The 15,653-nt window shown below is 46.4% G+C and overlaps 1 protein-coding gene across 9 annotated transcripts in view; it reads right to left on the reverse strand.

Moving 5' to 3' along the window:
- The window catches only part of LOC127428483 (neurexin-2-like), a 574,215-nt gene that overhangs the window by 24,392 nt on the left and 534,170 nt on the right, over window positions 1–15,653 (reverse strand). For all 9 annotated transcript variants that reach the window (XM_051676890.1, XM_051676894.1, XM_051676891.1 and 6 more), the window contains one exon: window positions 12,741–12,912. In XM_051676890.1, coding sequence (XP_051532850.1) covers window positions 12,741–12,912 — 172 coding nt within the window. The remainder of the gene's footprint in view (window positions 1–12,740; window positions 12,913–15,653) is intronic.

The raw sequence follows: 15,653 nt of genomic DNA on the forward strand, positions 1-15,653 counted from the left end.
ATACTGAGCCATGAGGAGCAGAAAAGAACTGTCAAAAGACCTGCATAACAAGGTAATGGAACTTTATAAAGATGGAAAAGGATATTAAAATATATCCAACGCCTTGAAAATGCCAGTCAGTACTGTTCAATCACTTATTAAGAAGTGGAAAATTCGGGGATCTCTTGATACCAAGCCAAGGTCAGGTAGACCAAGCAAGATTTCAGCCACAACTGCCAGAAGAATTGTTCGGGATACAAAAAAAAAAACCCACAGGTAACCTCAGGAGAAATACAGGCTGCTCTGGAAAAAGACAGTGTGGTTGTTTCAAGGAGCACAATACTTGTTGACCCCTCTCCAAACATAGTGCTTATGGTTGTGACCATAAAGCTCTATTTTGGTCTCATCACTCCAAATTACAATGTGCCAGAAGCTGTGAGGTGTGTCAAGGTGTTGTTGGGCATATTGTAACCGAGCTTTTTTGTGGCATTGGCTTCTTTCTGGCAACTTGACCATGCAACTAATTTTTGTTCAAGTATCGTCGTATTGTGCTCTTTGAAACAACCACACCATCTTTCCCTCTCTGTCACTCACTCTACGTTGTGTCGATGTAGTGACACTAGGGGTCACTCTTGGCAGCCCAAGACACCTCTGGTCTTTGATAAAAAGCCAATGAAAATTGGCGAGTGGTATTTGCATGCCACTCCCCTGGACATACGGGTATAAAAGGAGCTCTCGAAGATAATGAGCTCTCGAGTGCAGCATTGGAGAGCGGGCTTGTCCAGTCAGATGCAGAAGCCTCACCTGGGTTCCCCCCCTCGGGGACGATTGCCCAGTCACAGGCTGATGCAGAAATGATGGACATGCTTTCCCGGGCGGCCGTGAGCATCGGGTTAGAGTGGAACCCTCTGCTCTCCCCTGAACCCTCTCGGCTTGATGATTGGTTCCTGGGCTCGTGGCGCCGCTCAAAGCAGCCACGCCTCACTCCAGTGCCTTTCTTCCTGGAAGTGCACGAGGAGCTGACAAAATCATGGGAGGCACCTTTTACTGCCTGGCCCCGATTCCGCAGTTCCCCCGCCCTCACTACCCTCGATGGCGGGGCGGCCAGGGGCTATACGGCAATTCCCCCAGTGGATAAGTTGCTTGCGGTGCACCTATGCCCGCAGAGCACCACCACCTGGCGCAGATGCACTAAGCTCCCGTCCAAGCCCTGTAGGTTCATGTCATCCCTGACGGCTAAAGCCTACAGCGCTGCTGGACAAGCCGCCTCTGCCCTGCACGCCATGGCTCTCCTGCAGGTCCACTAAGCCAAGGCATTGAAAGAACTGCACGAGGGTAGTTCTGCCCCAGATTTGATGCAGGAACTGCGCTCGGCGACCAACCTCACTTACCGAGCGATGAAGGTCACGACGCGGTCTCTCGGGCAGACGATGGCCACATTAATGGTCCAGGAGCGCCACCTTTAGCTCAACCTGGTCGAGATGGGTGAGGCCGACAAGACACAGTTTCTTGCTGCCCCCATTTCCCAGGCTGGCCTATTCGGCGACACCGTCGAGGACTTTGCCCAGCAGTTTTCAGCGGTGAAGCAGCAGATGGAGGCTATCCGGCACATCCTGCCCCGGCACGGCTCAAGATCCCGCACCCTGTCTGCTCGTCGCCAAGGGCGTCCCCCTGCGGTGACTGCACCGGCTCCTCCGCAGCCCGCCCCTTCGGTCCGGCCCCGGCGTGGAGCCCACCGCAGGAAGCAGACACCACCTGTCTCACAGTCAGCTGCTAAGAACCCACGGAGGTCATCAAAGCGCCCCTGAGACAGTCGACCCAGGGACAAAGAAACCCACTCACCTGGAGCTGGTAAGAAGACCACTCCATCCCCCGGTGGAGGGCTGGGTGGAAAATCTTTTGTTGCCTTTTTGTTTGATTTCACCGCATGCCCAAGTGGCTGCGGTACCCAACAGTTCGGCAAAAGAGCGGTTTCTTTCCTCCCAGGGTCACATACCCGGTGTGCACGGTCGTCATCATGACTACCATCCATGGGTTTTTCCTTGCAGGATTGGCACTCCAGCGGTGGTTTTCCCGCCCCTGAGCACCCAGCTGTGGCACACAGCCGCCCCCAATGTGGCAGTCTCCACGGGTTACGAGGACAGGCCTCTTCCTCCCCCATCCCAGGCTGTTCCGGGGGTGGTCACAAGGAGCCAGGTAAGTGCTTCGATGTCCCTAGACTCAGCACGGCCACGACATAGTGTGGAACCTCGAGCTCCGCCCCGCCGCGAGGCCCCACCTGCCGGTACGTCCGACGACGTTGTCCCCTTGGTCCCCCTTGCGCGGAACTTGGATGCGTGGCTTGCGCTTTCCAATCCGTCGTGATGGCTGATCCGGACCATCCGACTCGGCTACGCAATTCAGTTCGCCAGGTGCCCGCCCAGGTTCAGCGGTATCCACTTCACCTTGGTCAAGGACGAAAACGCTGCTACCTTGCGTGCGGAGATCGCTACCCTCCTACGGAAGGGCGCGATAGAACCTGTCCCTCCGGCCGAGATGAAGAATGGGTTTTACAGCCCCTTCCTCGACACAGACCCTTCCTGCGGTTTGCATTCGAGGGCCAGGCATATCAGTACAAAGTCCTCCCTTTCGGCCTGTCCCTGTCTCCTCGCGTCTTCATGAAGGTCGCAGAGGCAGCCCTTGCCCCGTTAAGGGAGGTGGGCATTCGCATTCTCAACTATCTTGAAGACTGGCTAATCCTAGCTCACTCTCGGGACATGTTGTGCGCACACAGGGACTTGGTGCTCTCACACCTCAGCCGACTAGGGCTTCGGGTCAACTGGGAAAAGAGCAAGCTCCTCCCGGTTCAGAGCATCTCTTTTCTCGGTTTGGAGCTGGACTCAGTCTCTTTGACAGCGCGCCTTATGAACGAGCGCGCCCAGTCGGTGCTGGCCTGTTTGAAGGCGTTCAAACATAAAACAGTGGTTCCACTGAAATTTTTCAGAGGCTCCTGGGGCATATGGAATCCTCAGCGGTAGCCACCCCACTCGGGTTGATGCATATGAGACTGCTTCAGCACTGGCTTCAGACTCGAGTCCCGAGATGGGCATGGCGCCACGGGACACATCGCGTAGCCATCACGCCAGTTTGTCACCGTCTTTTCAGCCCTTGGACCGACCTCTTGTTTCTACGGGCAGGTGTTCCCCTAGAACTGGTCCCCAGGTGCGTCGTGGTCATGACGGACACCTCCAAAACGGGCTCGGGTGCTGTTTGAAACGGGCATGCAGCCGCCGGCCTGTGGACGGGCCCGCGACTGCATTGGCACATCAACTGTGTCGAGTTGTTGGCAATTCTGCTCGCCCTGCGGAGGTTTCGACCATTGATCCAGGGCAAGCACATGTTAGTTCGGACAGACAACATGGCAATGGTAGCATATGTCAACCGCCAAGGCAGTCTGCGCTCTCGTTGTATGTCACAACTCACCCGCCGTCTCCTCCTCTGGAGTCAGCAGCACTTCAAGTCGCTGCGAGCCACTCACATCCCAGGCAACCTCAACACTACAGTGGACACGCTGTCACGGCAGGTTACCCTCAGGGGAGAGTGGAGACTCCACCCTCAGGTGGTCCATCTGATTTGGAGTCGATTCGGACGAGCACAGGTGGACTTGTTCACCTCCCAAGAATCCTCCCACTGCCCACTCTGGTACACCCTCACCGAGGCCCCCCTCGGTATAGACGCGCTGGCACACAGCTGGCCCCCTGGCGTGCGCAAATATGCGTTTCCCCCAGTGAGCCTACTTGCACAGACCCTGTGCAAGATCAGGGAGGAGGAGGAGCAGGTCGTCCTGGTAGCACCCTACTGGCCCACCCAGACGTGGTTCTCGGACCTCACACTCCTCGCGAAACCCCCCCCCGGCGAATTCCCCTGAGGAAGGACCTTCTATCACAGGGACGGGGCACCATCTGGCACCTGCGACCAGACCTCTGGAATCTCCATGTCTGACCCCTGGATGGGACGCAGAAGGTAGACACGATCACTCAGGCTAGGGCCCCCTCTATGAGGCGCCTGTATGCCTTTAAGTGGCGTCTGTTCGCTAAGTGGTGTTCTTCCCGAAGGGAAGACCCCCAGAGATTTGCAGTCGGATCAGTTCTTTCCTTCCTGCAGGAGAGGTTGGAAGGGAGGCTGTCCCCAGCACACCACGACGCAGTCGACGGTAAGTCCTTAGGGAAGCACGACCTGATCATCAGGTTCCTAAGAGGCACCAGGAGGCTGAATCCCTCCAGACCGCGCCTCGTTCCCTCATGGGACCTCTCCGTAGTCCTTCAGGGTCTACAGAGAGCCCTCTTTCAGTCTTTGCAGTCAGCCGAGCTTAAGGCACTCTCCTTGAAGACTGCCCTCCTGACTGCGCTCACTTCCATCAAGAGGGTAGGAGATCTGCAAGCATTCTCTGTCAGCGAAACGTGCCTGGAGTTCGGTCCGGGCTACTCTCACGTGATCCTGAGACCCCGACCGGGCTATGTGCCCATGGTTCCCACGACCCCTTTTAGGGACCAGGTGGTGAACCTGCGAGCGCTGCCCCAGGAGGAGGCAGACCCAGCCCTGTTGTTGCTGTGGCCGGTGCACGCTTTACGCATCTATTTGGATCGCACGCAGAGCTTTAGGATCTTTGAGCAGCTCTTTGTCTGCTTTGGTGCACAGCAGAAAGGAAGCGCTGTCTCCAAGCAGAGGATCGCCCACTGGCTCATTGATGCCATAACTATGGCATATCACGCCCAGGACATGCCGCCCCCGGTAGGGCTACGAGCCCATTCTACCAGGGGTGTAGCAGCTTCCTGGGCCCTGGCCAGGGGTGCCTCTCTAACAGACATTTGCAGAGCAGCAGGCTGGGCAACACCCAACACCTTTGCAAGGTTGTCCAACCTCCAGGTGGAACCCGTTTCGTCCCAGGTAGTGGCACGCAATACAAGCGGATAAGCCCGGGATAGCCGGCCGTGTGTATCGCTTGCACATAGTGCCTTCCACCTCCTTTTGAGCTGAAGACGTGCGCCATTAATTCCCAGTAGTGTTCACAAGCTTTGTTCCCTGGTTGACTTCCTTCGAGCCCTGTGGCAGTTGAGTTTTCGGAGAGACTCGCTGCCGGCCCAGTACACGTGCTAACTAAGAGTCCTGTTCTGGGGTAGGTGCTCCACATGTGGTGGTTCCCTGTAAGGCTAACCCCATGCGATATATATCTTCCGCTAATTCGTTTCCCTGTTGGCAAACTGCGTCTTCCTTGGGAGGAGCCCCTCTGCCCCAGTCTCCATGTTTGTAGTAACTCCTCCCCTGTTGGGTAGGATCTACCTTGAAGACTCTCCACATGGTCGGAAAGACCATGTGACATATTCTTCCACTTAAATATCCCCCCTCTTTTTGGGCGAGGTGTGGTCTCCGTGGTGTCTTCCCCTTGGGAGGGACATCCACCGACTAGACCTGGCAGCCCAGTCAGATAATCCCCCTTCTTTTTTAGGGAGTGGAAAAAGGGAAAAGAGGCCACGACTGGGTTAGCCTGTCTCTATCTTTTGGGTAGTCGACTTGTCCCCAAAGGGCCGTTCGACACTCATAATTATGTTGGGGGAGGTTACGTGTCGACCTGGTGTGCTGGCTATGAGGCACACAGTAGTCTGCCCACCACACACCGTCAGTTCACGTAACACAGTTCAGCCAGTTGTGGCATTTCGTATAGGGACCCCTAGTGTCACTACATCGACACAACATTGAGTGAGTGACAGATAGGGAACATCATGGTTACTTGTGTAACCTCCGTTACCTGATGGAGGGAACGAGACGTTGTGTCCCTCCTGCCACAATGCTGAACTACCCGCTGAAATGGCCGGACCTTGTCTCGGGCTCCTCAGCATAAAACCTGAATGAGTTGTTGCATACCAGCTCCTTTTATACACGTATGTCTGGGGGAGTGGCATGCAAATACCACTCGCCAATTTTCATTGGCCTTTTATCAAAGACCAGAGGTGTCTCGGACTCCCAAGAGTGACCCCTAGTGTCACTACATCGACACAACGTCTTGTTCCCTCCATCAGGGAACGGAGGTTACACAAGTAACCATGACGTTTTCCAGAGCAGCCTGTTTTTCTCCTGAGGTTACCTGTGGGTTTTTCTTTGTATCCTGAACAATTCTTCTGGCAGTTGTAGCTGAAATCTTTCTTGGTCTACCTGACCTTGGCTTGGTATCAGGAGATCCCTGAATTTTCCACTTCTTAATAAGTGATTGAACAGTACTGACTGGCATTTTCAAGGCGTTGGATATATTTTAATATCATTTTCCATCTTTATAAAGTTCCATTACCTTGTTACACAGGTCTTTTGACAGTTATTTTCTGCTCCCCATGGCTCAGTATCTAGCTTGCTCAGTGCATCCATGTGAGAGCTAACAAAATCATTGACTATTTATACACAGACACTAATTGCAATTTAAAAAGCCACAGGTGTGGGAAATTAACCTTTAATTGCCATTTAAACCTGTGTGAGTCACCTTGTGTGTCTGTAACAAGGCCAAACATTCAAGGGTATGTAAACTTTTGATCAGGGCCATTTGGGTGATTTCTGTTACCATTCTGATTTAAAAAGGTCCAAACAACTATGTGATAATAAATGGCTTCATATGATCACTATCCTTAAATAAAAGACAATTTTTTTGCATGATCAGTCATATTTTCAAAATCAATGCCAAAATTTCAATTTCTGCCAGGGTATGCAAACTTTTGAGCACAACTGTATCAATATATTTTCTGCACAACAATGGTGAAATATCAGTTTTCCATAAGCGTGTACACATACATAATATACATGTTATTTCTTACTCAATGTGGTGCTTTTGTTTCGGTGATTGACTTGATTTACATTTGATATTGCTATTTAATGAAGAAACAACATCGAAGTAAACTATAGCAAGTACAACACATTAACAGTATGCTATGACTATTGTCATTTGGGTGTACTATTGAAATTATTTAAGTTGTGCATCTATTTAGACTCAATAACTGCCTGAGAAAATACATACAGTATGTGTAGTTTATAAGTAGCTTATGTGTAGATTATGTGTAATGTGTTTGACAGTCAGTTGCATCTCAAGTAATTTCAGTATGAAAGTCTAGATTTGTCTTGATTTGTTGCATTATCTCTTTGATATATGAGAAATATATAAATCTAATTGTCTTGAAAACATTTAGAAAATTTTACACTGTCTGGGCATTTTGTAGATCCATTTTTGATAGATATACAAGCCGGGTCTCTAAAGTCTCGAATATGTGAGAGTATTTGGTGAAATTCACATGCATTTAAGGGTTAAATATGGATTCACTCACAAAAATGGTTTGTGCCAACCACAATGTGTTTTGTGCAGTGAATTATTGGCTGCTGAGAACATGAAAACATTTCAAAATCAATTTTGTTACTGTGTTGTGTCCACTGTAAAATCTGGTTTCTTAAGAAAATCCAGTTGAGAACCACTGCTTTATACCACAGCTTAGTCAATATTGGTTGCCTCACTGTGCCATTTGAAAGTTCCTTGCAGGCAACACATATAACTTTCCATCAACTACGGCATTTTGTGGTTATTTTGCAGCTAACACATTTGTATGCCACATGTAAAGTGCTAATTCTTTGACATACAGCATACTGTGTCATGTTCCTACTGTGGCAGCCGTGTTCCATTTAGTCCTACCCACCCTGCAACCTGAATGGGGGCCAAACCTCCCACACTTATAAGCCTGTTAAAAGAGCTCATGCGTAGCAATTTCTGTACAGAACCTTTAAAGAAAACTTGATATAGGTCTCATCCATGAGTAAGCAGTAAAAATAGAAACAAACCGATATATCCAATAAAGTCTGCCCTGATGCTTTGCTATTCATAGTGATTTCCTCTAAATTATTATTTATGATGCAACGTAATGGGGTGTTGAGGAAAATATGGCAGTTCCAGTAAACGGCAAATGACAAGGGGTCATCTACACCTGTATCCGCAGAGAGAAGCAAATCTGCCACTGGAGAACATATCTGGTCATCTAATTCCCTGTTTTAATTAACTGAATTAATCAGGGCCATTATTCTAAGCCAAACAATGCCAGCTTCGTTTACACATGCAAGCTCTGTCAGCGTGTGATCACAAGCAAGACCTAAATCTTAGTTTTGAAATCCCCATGATGACAGGTGCCATATAAAAGCAGTGCCATTCCATTTAAATGCACATAACTCAGTTTTAAAGGAAGCATGACAAGAAAGTGGCAACTTAGTGGCTTTATCCCTGTGCTTTGGAAAGGCCGCCCATCCGACTCTCACCACTGGAGAGGGTGCTTAGCAGAGTCCTGGTGGATAGGAAGCATATGTTGCAGCAGTAGAAAACCAATTTCCCCAGATCAGACAGAATCTCAAGCTAGAGCCACAGGGATGCCGTGCCATTCAACCTCTGGCAATTTTGAGACAAGACCCTGCACACGGGGGTGGATGGAGTGTAGCAGGTGAGCCGGAGTCTGTGCTTTAATTGGCTAGGGCTGTATTTTTGCTAAAGACTTCTTGACTCCACGCAAACTAGGTGTGAAGCAGTACATTGGAGGAACAGATTGAGATATAAGAACAGGAAGGACAGGATTGCTATTTGAGACAGAGAAAATGTCTTCCGGTGGAACAGCAGCTAAGAAGGAAGGCAGCTCCCTGAGCACACAATGGGGAGAGAGAGAGTTTGCTTAAGTTTAATTGGAAAGCACACAAGGCCAGGGGGAGATGTTTGTATAAAGGACAGATGGTTTATAGAATGAATAGAATGCAGGGTTGAGATCATCAATCAGAGTTTTAAAAGATTTGAAATCAGGTTTTTACAGAATTATGTTACTAGGTAGAAGCGGGCCAAATTAGACAGATACCAACATGGACAGTTTGTATGACATACACTCATTCTCAATTCCTTAAAGGGATAGTTCACCCAAAAATGAAAATGATTCAGTCATTTACTCACTCTCATGTTGTTTCAAACCTGTATGACTTTCTTTCTTTTATTGAACAAAAAAGATGTTAGGCAGTATGCTAGTTTAAGTCACCATTTAATTTAATTGTTTTCTATACAGTGAAAAAGAATGGTGACTGAAGCTAAGATTCTAGAATTCTGAAGCCAAACACATCCCTTTTATGTTCCATGGAGGATAGAAAGTCATAGAGGTTTTAGAAAAACATGAGGGTAAATAAACGATGACAGAATTTTAAAATATGGGTGAATTTTTATTTGTATTTTTTTTTAGGTAAAACATTTTTTTGTCCCAAACTACATTAATTATGGGTTCAATTGCAGCGAGACATGAAACAAACAATGGTTTGTGCTAACCACAATTTATTTTGTGCAGCGAATTATTGGTTGGCAAGAACATGACACCATTTTTGTTTTCAGTTAGGTCGCCAATGTAAAATCTAGGTCCTGAAGCAAAGCCAGTTTTACCATTTGAATGTTCCTTTAAGGCATCACATATACCTTTTCATCAACTTACTGTAGACATAACCTGAAATATCAGGTTCCAATGTCGAAGACACCATGGCTCAGTGGCAGTGTGTAAATTCACGAGCATTACATTTCAAAGAGAAACCTTTGAGAGGTGTTTTGGCTAATTCTGAAAATGAAAGCGAGCTTTGTGGTTCAAAGTTTGTGCACAGTTCAGGAAAAGATCTTCATAGGCACAGAAACACCTTTCTCAACCTGCCTAGAGCAAAGCTGGCTGAAGTTGAAAATGGTAAAGGATCCAAATCTCAGGCTGAATGTATTAGGCAAGGCAGCTTGGGGGGAAATATGTCAATTTGCAATTGTTATTAGATTGTTCATGTGGTGGTTATCTGGGCCCTGCATGTGGTGACTCATAAAGTCTCTGGGAAGAGTTTGAGGGTAAAATGGCACACTTTAAACCCAAATAATTCAGATTTGAAATTATAAATCAATTTGTTTCCTTGAATAAGGCTTGCCTCCAACATAGATCCAAATTGATGCCAAGGGCTTCAAACAAGGTCCCTCAGATTTGAAAGTGGAAATTTTAATCCTGCATTTTAGACAACTCTGAATTCTCCCACATCCAACTTGAAAATAATTGGAACGACATTTGACACTGAAGCGTCTTTTGACACCAATTTCAAGATGGTGGCAACTAACGTGCCATGATTTGCTGAGTCATTGCATTGCATCTTGTTTTGGTTACATTATGGTGCATTCAAGTCATGTCAAAATGATCGTATTTACGAGTTGAACACACATGAACGCAACCACAAAGTCATAATTACGAGTGGAAACTTTAATTTAAGAATCAATTTAAGAATCATGGCGGAAGCATTGTTATTGGTGATAATTAAGTTTTACTTAAAGGGATAGTTCACCCAAAAATGAAAATTCTATGTTGTTGTAACACCATATGACTTTCTTTATTTTTCTTTATTTTTCTCAATGATGTCATACAATGGCAGTTTATGGTGGCCACCTCTTCAAGCTTCAAAAGGATGCAAAAGTATAATTCAGAAGTCTAATAAATTATTGTATGCGACTCATGTCTTGTTCTGAAGCAATACGATAAGGTTTAGTGAGAAATAATACAAAATCTAATGTGTTATTTAGTAAAAATCTTCAACGACCGTTGGTCTCCTGTACGCGTCCGTGAGACAGCCTGCATGCAAGCTTTAGAGCTCCCTACAAGAGAGCAGAATGATGCAGCCACTCGCAAGGTGGGGCGTTGAAGCGAAGACTCATTTTGTTTCACTTTAACAGGACCACCAGTGATATAAACAACAGAAAACACAACATACAGTAGCTGCACACAAACCAGAGAACAGAACTTAGACAACATTTCTGAAGAGTTTGTAGTTGAAAAATAGATTCATTTCTATGCCCAGAACTGGAGAGAAAGGCAGAGGGAGCGGGAATGTCTGTCACCTCTTCTCCATTCTGAACCTGTGTGAGTGTGACAGACCTCCGCCTGAAGAGACCTTCGCAAAAACAGTCGGTAGGTGCAACATTCTCTGCCAAAAACAAGTAGTTTTAACCAGCAAGTGAGATGCTGGCTTCAATATAATGATATCAGAATGATTTTGGACCGGTGCCAGTTCATAGTGGACGTAACTCACGGCGCGACACCAAATATAGAAACCAGTGATCGACAGAATGTCCCGTCACCCATCGCAGCTGCTTAGGACAAAAACTCTAACATGGAAAAGATAACTTTTATTGCATGTCATCTGGCATCTGAGTAGGATATGGAGTGACTGTAGCTACCTTCAGCCCCATCTCTCTGTTTGATTGAGGACTCTGGTTCAAAAAATAAGGCTTGTCATTGAAATGCATCTATTTGTCGACTACAAACTCTTCAGAAATGTTGTCTAAGTTCTGTTTACTGGTTTGTGTGCATCCATGTTGTGTTTTCTGTTGTTAATATCGCTGGTGGTCCTGTTGAAGTGAAACAAAATGAGTTTTCGCTTGAACACCCATCTTGCAAGCGGCTGCAGCTTTCTGCTCTCGTTCAGGGAGCTCTAAAGCTCTAAATGGTAGTTTTCACTAAATAATACATTAGAATTTAGTTTGTTTCTCACAAAACCTTATCGTATTCCTTCAGAACAAGACATGAGTCAATACAATAATTTATTAGACTTCTCAATTATACTTTTGCATTCTTTTGAAGCTTAAAGAGGTGGTCACCATAAACTGCATAAACATTTTTTCACAATTTTTCCCTTTGTGTTTAGAAAAAGAAAGAAAGTCATATGGGGTTATAACAACACAGGGGTGAGTAAACAATAACTGAATTTTTATTTTTGGGTGAACTAATCCTTTAAGATTTTTGACTGTGCAGTTCAGTTTGTCTGCATTTTTTGTACTGTTAAAGAAGAATAACGATAAAACTTGCCAGAAAATAAGTCTCATTTAGCTGGTTAATGCAGCGACAAGCGTTTGCAAAAAACTAAATTTCTTATCATTATATGTTGCCGCACAAGAATGATACAATATATAAAACATTAATTATGCCTCATGCGTGTCTTTGCTCTTCATTTTGTTGCATTGGTGCTAAAAAAGCTTCCTGCCTTTGCAAGTAAGTGAAAAAGAAATATGACATTGCACAACGAATCTGTTCTTTACAAGTAAAATCACTTGAACGCACATTACATTGTATTTACGATTTCCGACCTCGTAAATATGAACTTCCCAGGAGGACTTGAATGCACCATTAGACCATTTTGTATAATCCACCTTTTTGGAATCTGTGGGCATTTTCTTTCACTTTTTCTGTACTGATTTTGGGGGGAAATCTGCTGAATTCTGTGAAATGGGTTTATGTAAAGTAAACTGTGTTGAAGCTGAGAGTACTACAGTCTTATTAATAGCCAAAATTATAATTAAATTAACCAAAATATTTAACAAACAAACACACAAGGGGGAAGGGGATGACTAAACTTGACTGAGGGGGACTGAGATTTCTACAAGGTCTGCGTGCGCAGATTGTATTTGGGCATTGGCATGGTTGCTTGGAATTTTGGAGGTTGGAGGTGGGAAATTTCAGCTGAAGAATTTCCACCTCTGACTGCGTCTGCAACATGGAACAACTCTTTTTTCTCCTCTGTCTGGAAGTACTGTCCATTTTTTTAGGCCAGTTGTGTTGTTTTATCTCTCTCTGACCCCATGTGCCCATTCCCATGGGAAGCTGCTCCCAGTATTTTTACCAACCACATGTGTAACGGAATTCCCTAGAGGGTTTTCCCCACCCGGGTCTTACCTGATGGGAAGCGCTCAATGACGGGCTGGTTATCAACCTGGAGGGTGGCGTTGCCTCCACTACGCGTAAAGCGAACCACGTGGTACTTGCCGTCATTCATGGTGACAGTGGGCTCATCTATGGTGATGTCATCTGTGCCCACGTTGAAGATCACGCCGACCTTCCCTTGTTCCTGTGTTAGAAGGGATATTTTGTTCAGAGTGATGGATATAACAATCAAAATCAATGCACCATCACAAGACTAAACATTCTGATAGATGTCTGAATCACAGACCAATTTGAAAAAGCAATATTCAAATGAATTGGATGTGACAACAGAAAAGAATGAATGATGGCAAGAGAGATAGGGAATATCTTGTGAGCAAAGAGAAACGTCTGGTCATGCTGCAGTGGCTCACCCTTGGGAAAGGAGCTGAGCAGTGTCCTTTGTAATGTAGGAGGGGAAATAGAGTGTCTCCTTGTTTTGCATGCATCACCCCTACTCTCTCTCGCAAAGGCACACACACACTGGCTCGCCAGCTACTGACATTGTGACATGTATAACTACTGACAGTTTCCTGCTAGTTTTATTTTAACTGATTCAATCCCTCCCAAGAACACTTCCACCTGCCAATAGCTATCTCTGGGTGGCGCACTTGAGTTGACACATCAAGATTAAGGCTGCAGAGACATTAGCTTCTTCTTTCATGTTGAGAACAACAGAGTGCACTGCTAGAATGGAATGTATTATTATTCCACAGCTTTAGCATGGCCCACTATACCAGAAACATGCTAAATATAAAGGTCATGCATATTCATATGAACAGGAGAAATCGTAACGCTAAACATGGTGGCTGCAAAAATGGAAGTCCCGCCTTCCAGTTTAAAGAGTCAATCACTTTAAAAAAAAATTTGATCCCCTTTTCTCCCCAATTTGGCATGCTCAATTCCCACTACTTACTAGGCCCTCGTGGTGGTGCGGTTACTCACCTCAATCCGGGTGGCGGAGGACAAGTCTCAGTTGCCTCCACTTCTGAGACTGTCAATCCGTACATTTTATCATGTGGCTCGCTGTGCGTGACACCGCGGAGACTCACAGCATGTGGAGGCTCATGCTATTCTCCGCAATCCATGCACAACTTACCATGCGCCCCATTGAGAGCGAGAGCCACTAATCGTGACCACGAGGAGATTACCCCATGTGACTCTCCCCTCCTTAGCAACCGGGCAAATTTGGTTGCTTAGGAGATCTGGCTGGAGTCACTCAGCACACCCTGGATTCGAACTCGCGACTCCAGGGGTGGTAGTCAGCGTCAATAATCGCTGAGCTACCCAGGCCCCCCGTCAATCACTTTTTTGATAGAGACATCACCTGTCAGTTTACTCGAGAACATGCATGTGCATTAGCTGTACCAACCTGAAAAATAGTGCTTTTTTACCATTATTGTCAGACTTTATTGCTAATGTGAACTGATGCCATTTGAACGTAATCTTGACCAACCGTTTTAGAGATTTCGGCCTTTCTTTTGAAGCCTGCAGCTAGGAGGCATTACGAATATGGCCTCCAAATGATGTGACTTGCCTTGAAGGGTTTTGTCTATACTCATCCAAAAGACTCTTTGGACAGAACCAAAACAAAATGACTATAAAATTGCTCCCTTGTTTCAGACAAAAAGCTATGAACTGATAAAGCTTACAAACACTTTTAGAGATTGGATATATTCCTTCCTTTCACTGACCTCAACTGACAGGTTCTCATTGAGATGCTGATGTCTGACAAATATCAAATAGAGCATGGGGTGAATGCTGAGTATGTTCTGGAGTCTAAAGGGCACAGATAAAAAGCAAACCAATGCTAGTTTGATATTGACATCTCCTCACCATACCAATGAGGGCCAGTCTACTGAATGAATGCACAACAGGATTTTAGCCAAATGTTAACATATACTTCCCCAGAAAAACTCGTAAAGTGGTAAAGCAGATGTGAAAGATTGTTTTTCCATAGAAAAAGACCTTTGGATACAACAACCTACTTCCATTACTGCTAAGATGAGGAACTAAAATTCTTCTAAAATAAATAATTCAATTTGATTGTCACTTCAATATAAACAAACTACACTGTTATAACTGTAGTTCCCTATCTGTCACTCACTCGACGTTGGTGTCGATGTAGTGACACTAGGGGTCACTCTTGGGAGCCCGAGACACCTCTGGTCTTTGATAAAAGGCCAATGAAAATTGGCGAGTGGTATTTGCATGCCACTCCCCCGAACATACGGGTATAAAAGGAGCTGGTATGCAACCACTCATTCAGATTTTCTCTTCGGAGCCGAACGGTCATGCTCATTGAGCTGAATACTACTGTTCATTCACCTGCTGGATCTGACGGCGCATTTCAGCGGCTTCTCCCTCCTCTGCACTGGTGCACTGCAGAGAATGCCCCTGGGCGCTTCGGCAGAAAAACTAGAGAGTATATTTTCTGAAAGAGCATTTTTCCCCTCTAAAAGAGTATATATTTCTCTAAAAGAGCGCACACACGGAACGTCTTTTAAAGACGCGTCTTTTAAAGATGCTTTTCCGATTGTGTGTTATTCCTGGTTGTGCTCGTTATCTCTCGCCTTCTAACGGTCACGATCACTGTCTTTCGTGTCTGGGCACTGCTCACGCGGAGACAGCGTTCGTGGATGGTCACATTCTCATTGCGAGAATTTGTCCATGGCAACGTTGCGGTCGCGGCTCGCCTTCGTAAGGAAGCGAGCCACCCCAGAGGCTCCCGCCTCGGTCCTTTTACCCACGGGTTTGAGGCCAGCGCGGCTAGCACTGGGGGCGATTTGGGGACCCCAATGGGACCGCCTCCACCGGGTATCCCCCCGCGGACCTCCCATTCCCCAGCACGCTCGTCTGCCCCGATCGGGCTTCCGGGTGAGTCCGCCG

This window comes from Myxocyprinus asiaticus, chromosome 38 (genome assembly GCF_019703515.2).
Source record: "Myxocyprinus asiaticus isolate MX2 ecotype Aquarium Trade chromosome 38, UBuf_Myxa_2, whole genome shotgun sequence".
NCBI lineage: Eukaryota > Metazoa > Chordata > Actinopteri > Cypriniformes > Catostomidae > Myxocyprinus > Myxocyprinus asiaticus.